Here is a 5,043-nt window from a genome sequence, read left to right as displayed (position 1 = left end):
CACACACACACACACACACACACACACACACACACACACACACACAGCAAAGGTAAGAAACAGAGTGAATGTTGCATTTTTTTTGTGATGAGGACTAAAATTGAACTGCATTTAAAGTAACATTAAGCACACCGCATGTGGTACAACTAATCTACACTGCACATATTTACCTGCGCAATGTTCAAGACGACATGGTAAATAAACTCACATCTACTGCAGAAATGTTAGGATTTCAAGGGGGATTCAAATCCTTCTTTTCGACTGTGATTCAATTGCAGCCAACAGACAGGCTCCTCATTTTGAGTCTGGTGAAACCACTGAAAGCGATGGTGTTGCGGTGTTTGTGCACATATATACTGTATGTGTATGTGGCACTGCAGCACACCAAGAGCAAGTCTCCTCACACCCACAGCTCCCTACTTCTTCTGACTGCCTCTCTTCCACTGTTTCTTTGTCTGCTTCTGTTCCTCCCCTCTCTCCGCGTCAGAAATGTATTCATGTAATTAAGCTGCTAATACACCGTCAAAGAATTGTCTAATTCAGCAAGGAGGAATTAAAGGAATCTGGCATGAGTCATTAGCCATTCGAGATGTTCTGTTGAGCATTTTCAATAAGGGATCTGGATAGCAATGAATCACTCTCATGGTGTGAAGACATTCGCTACAGCACATACTCTGTAGTCTATATTTGTACGCCTGCATTTGTATGTGTGTGTGCGTGTGACGTTAATTGCCATATGCGAGCGTGAGAAATTGTATGTGGGTGAGGTTTAGAGAAACAATTCAGTGCATGTAATTCATCCAAACAATCAACCAATGCAGAGAATTATTGCTTATTGTAAACATTTAGATGCTCTGGGCAAGATACTTAATTGCAGTCAATGTTTGTCCTGTTGCAAGTACAAAGAGGAACATCCCTAAGTCGCTCTGCAAGGGGAGGCATATAAAAATGTTCAATAGCTCATTAAAGGCAGAATGTTAGGGACAGGCAGGCAGACTGTGAAAAACAGCATTTTCGAAGGTATGATGGGAAAATGCCAGCCTTCGCTAAACGCCTAATAGCCTAAGCTAGAAGATGTTTCACTTCTCATTGACGCTCTCAAATTGGCCTCCTTTGATCCACAGTGCGTGACACACATACACCCTACCTGTTTGCACCCACGGCTCAATAGTCCTTTTAGACGCTTGGTAAAATGATGAAACAGGAGACGTTATTGGTGAACTAACTTAACTCTAATTGCTTTGTGGTCTTTCTTTCTGTTTTGCTATATTAACATCTCTTTTGGCCCAGATGGAGAGTAAGAAAGAATGGGTGCATGTGAAAATGGGTTTTTGAGGCAGTTGTTGAGAACCACACTGGTATGAGCCATGGAGAACTCACGTTCCTGATGAACTCACTGTTTGGCGGCTTCAATTGTGCTGTCGGGTGACAGACACGGGAGGGTGCAAAGGGAGAGAGGGGAGGCGAGGGGCAGGGTTCAGCCCATGGTGCACCCCGAGATGAAGTGGATAATTGAGTACGGAATAAACACTGCCAACAACCTTGGAAGCCCCCCTTTCAAAAAGAAAGGAAAACTAGAGAGAATGAAGCGAGAAAGAGGGGGAAGAGACGGGGAAAGAGAAAAGGGGTAAGAGAGAGAGAGAAAATCCCAGCTACCCTCTGGGGGGAAAAGCTGCTATTGAAAAGCTATTAAACTTGCATTTAGCAGGATTGATTGGAAATGAAGAGGCCTATTAAAAGAGAGGGACAAGGGGACAATAGCGCGTCTCTGGCCGCCGTATGTTGCCCTCCTTTCAGCAGCTTTCTTTGCTTGGGGGGGGGGCAACCCTGTCTGTTTAAGCGCTCCCACCAAGAGAAGCAGTTCAGGGGGGGGCTTAGCACTGCCTGAATAGAACCCTCTTTATCTTCCTCTGTCCCCCTTCCCTTCCATTCTCCACCAAGCAACAAAGAAGGAGAGAAGGAGAATGACTGAAGGTTTTTTTTAAGTCCTCTTTGGCGACTCAAACAGACACCCCACTTAGATAACCAACCAACTGCCTCTCTCCCTCTCCTCCCACCTTCTCCCTGCAGATTAGTTACCTCTGGAGTCTTGCCATCCTCCCCTGCCAGTAGTGTTTCTAATACTTAATCTTTAGCATAGTGGCACAAACAGTTGGAACCGTGGAACCGTATTCACGCCGTGTTTCTGCATGTGTGTGAAGGCAGGCCAGCCAATCCAGTGAGACCGTGTGCCATACTTAACCACAGCAGCAGAACGGCTGCAGGTGTCTCTGCTGACTTTCAGCAGGCTCAAACGGATGGGTCCCCTGGGAACTTTAATGGAGTTTTGATTGTTTAACATCCATTTTTACAAAAAGCACACTGAAAGAGTGGCGGATTTTCCTCCCTAGAAGTGCGTTTGCTTCACGTCAGCGAGCATAGAACCATATGGTCTTGAGAAAGACTTAAATAAGTTATGAGGCGCAGCTGACTCTTCCTTTTAGAAGCAACAAAAAAAATAATATTTTCACACGTCGTCCTTGTTCATATTCTCTCAGCGAGTGCCATGAAAATAAGGGAGTTAGCAGACCAGTCTGCCCTCTTTCATACTTACTTATTTTTTCACACCCCTTACAGTGCAAGTTTCCCTTTTCTTATGCAACACCTCTGCTAGCACTGCAGAAACCTACAGCCATTACATTCTCTGAAACACCATTAGCAGTGTTCTGTGTACCTATATAGTATTATACTATTTTGTGAATTCTTGTGTGAATTGACCATCATGAAACTATGAATTCTAAGAAATGTTGTATTCACATCGTGCTCCCTCTCTCTGTTCTCACAGCAGCCACTAAAGCAGCCTACTTCTCCCAGCAACCCCAGGACCAGGTGGTTGTATCCAGTCAGTCGGTGACTCTACCCTGTGTCATTGTGGGTTATCGGGGAATGGTACAATGGACCAAAGATGGCCTGGCACTGGGTGGAGAGAGAGACCTACCAGGTATTATCACTGACTTCTTATTTCTCTCTCTTCTCTCTACTGCTTTCGGTGTGTTTATAGCTCTCTCTGCCTGTCTTACTGCGATCAATGCCAGGTCTCATTAGAAACCAAGTCTCTCTCTATGTCAACCACTGGAGTTTTACGCAAATGAATGTTTAGAGAACAATGTACTGCAGACAGGTCGGCTACTGCTGCACACACCGAACTTTAATTTGTTGTTTAGCATTTTAAGGGTCTTGTAGGAAGGTAGATAATCAATTGGCTTTTGTCATGCGCTGACATTTAAATGTGTGGCAGACTAGAGAGAAGGTGGAGAGGCTTCCTCTTGACCTTAGCCACCCAATGTTCATTGTGTCTGTCTTTAAAGGACAGACTCCTCATGCAGCAGCCTTCTCACGTGTTGCATTTCCAGTCTCGCACTGCTCCGCTAACACAACGGCTCAATGCCTGGCTCAGTGAGGTGCTCCATGCTTTAATTTGCATCTTAAAGAGCCTTGCCACGTTTCTCACTCCTTTGTTCAACGCACAAGTCTGGTCCCTTCATTATGTGTTGGTTGTTGGGTGGTTTGTTTGTCTCTGACTCTATTCTCTGGGCTGGCTTCACGCAGGCTGGACGCGGTATTCCTTAATGGGCGACCCGCTATCAGGCGAGCACAGCTTGCTGATCGATTCGGCAGAGTTGGAGGATGACGCGGTGTATGAGTGTCAGGCTACACAGGCGGGATTGCGCTCCCATCGTGCCAAGCTCACTGTACTAGGTAAGATACACAGCTCATGCATGATCCTCACAGCCAGCCCTCCTGCCAAGGCCTGCAGGCTGGCAGCGCTTAGGAACAATCAGGGGAGTGTCTTCATCACAAAACACAGAAATGTGTAGGCAAATCTACAAACAACACGTGCAATGCACAAGATAATCACATTTAAAGAACATCTTAACAGAGACAAATAAAAAATGCACCTAAATACTGTTAAATTAGCGATTCATAAACATTCTCTTATCGCCACTCAAAAGATAACCTCATTGTAAATCTAATTTCCTGGTTTAAATCATGTCCTGAAAGTATAATTCAAACCAGGCAAGGCTCAGCCAAGAGATTTATCTCGAAAAAAAGAAACCCTCTGCTCTCAGTAGCGATAATCAAGACTGTGGATGTCTTGGATAATGTGATTGCTGCAGTCACAAATGACTTGAGTAGTCGCTTGAAAGTCAGCTTCTGCACAGTTAGCACATTTTACAGTGAGCCACAACATTTGTCAACGGCAAGGCGTTTTTTACATTAACATGATGTGAATGATCTACTTCTTCACACAGACGTTCAGAGGTGGAGGGTGGGAGGCGGGGGTGAGGGCCAGTTCCTGTGGCAATGGGAATTGGCAAAGCACTGCTGGCATCTGGTGGCATGCAAAGGAACATCATTCTATTAATTTGTCCTGTCAATTATCCATACTCAACTGTGTGAAAGTATTATGGAGAGATAAGAAAAAACTTACAGAGGGAGGTATTAATTAGTTAATCAGCTTTTGCCACAACACAATGCAAAGCTTTCACCGCAGAGCCTGTTGTCCTTGAATCCATCTGTTGCTATTAAGATGTGCAGTCTGTGTTCATGAGACTGGCAAGCGGTACAGATAGGGTTGTCATGGAAAGGCAAGCAGATAGCGATCACAAGCGGCATGTAGGAACATTTCAACTAAACGAATAGGTTCAGAAAGCCGTTCATCTGCCCACCTTCCTGTGTCTCGTGTCACTGTCAAAGCTGCACAGAGCAGCACAAAGCACTGCCCTCACCACATGCCCACACAGCCATACAGATACCCATGTAGAGGCAGCAAGCAAAGTTGATGAAACTGCCACTTTTACATTTAATGCACTCTGAAAGACCAAATCTGCTGGTTCATAAACATTATATGCATTTCATAAATATATAAGGCAAATCAGGTGAATTGTTTAGTAACCTGCAGTTTATGTTTACGTTTGGACATAAGGGTGTTAAAAAGCGATGGGGTGCACAAACCTGTGTGTGTGTGTGTGTGTGTGTGTGTGTGTGTGTGTGTGTGTGTGT

At 44.8% G+C, this 5,043-nt stretch overlaps 1 protein-coding gene across 2 annotated transcripts in view; it reads left to right on the top strand.

Annotated features, from left to right (window-relative positions):
* kirrel3l (kirre like nephrin family adhesion molecule 3, like) overlaps positions 1 to 5,043 on the top strand; it is a 32,779-nt gene that overhangs the window by 17,586 nt on the left and 10,150 nt on the right. For both annotated transcript variants that reach the window (XM_031852551.1, XM_031852550.1), the window contains exons 2-3: positions 2,825 to 2,980; positions 3,589 to 3,738. In XM_031852551.1, the coding sequence (XP_031708411.1) occupies positions 2,825 to 2,980; positions 3,589 to 3,738 (306 nt within the window). The remainder of the gene's footprint in view (positions 1 to 2,824; positions 2,981 to 3,588; positions 3,739 to 5,043) is intronic.

This window comes from Anarrhichthys ocellatus, unplaced genomic scaffold (genome assembly GCF_004355925.1).
Source record: "Anarrhichthys ocellatus isolate YVR2014 unplaced genomic scaffold, GSC_Weel_1.0 scaffold13, whole genome shotgun sequence".
Classification (NCBI taxonomy): Eukaryota; Metazoa; Chordata; class Actinopteri; order Perciformes; family Anarhichadidae; genus Anarrhichthys; species Anarrhichthys ocellatus.
Note: the sequence above shows the minus strand (reverse complement) of the source record. Positions and strands in the feature narration are given on the sequence as shown.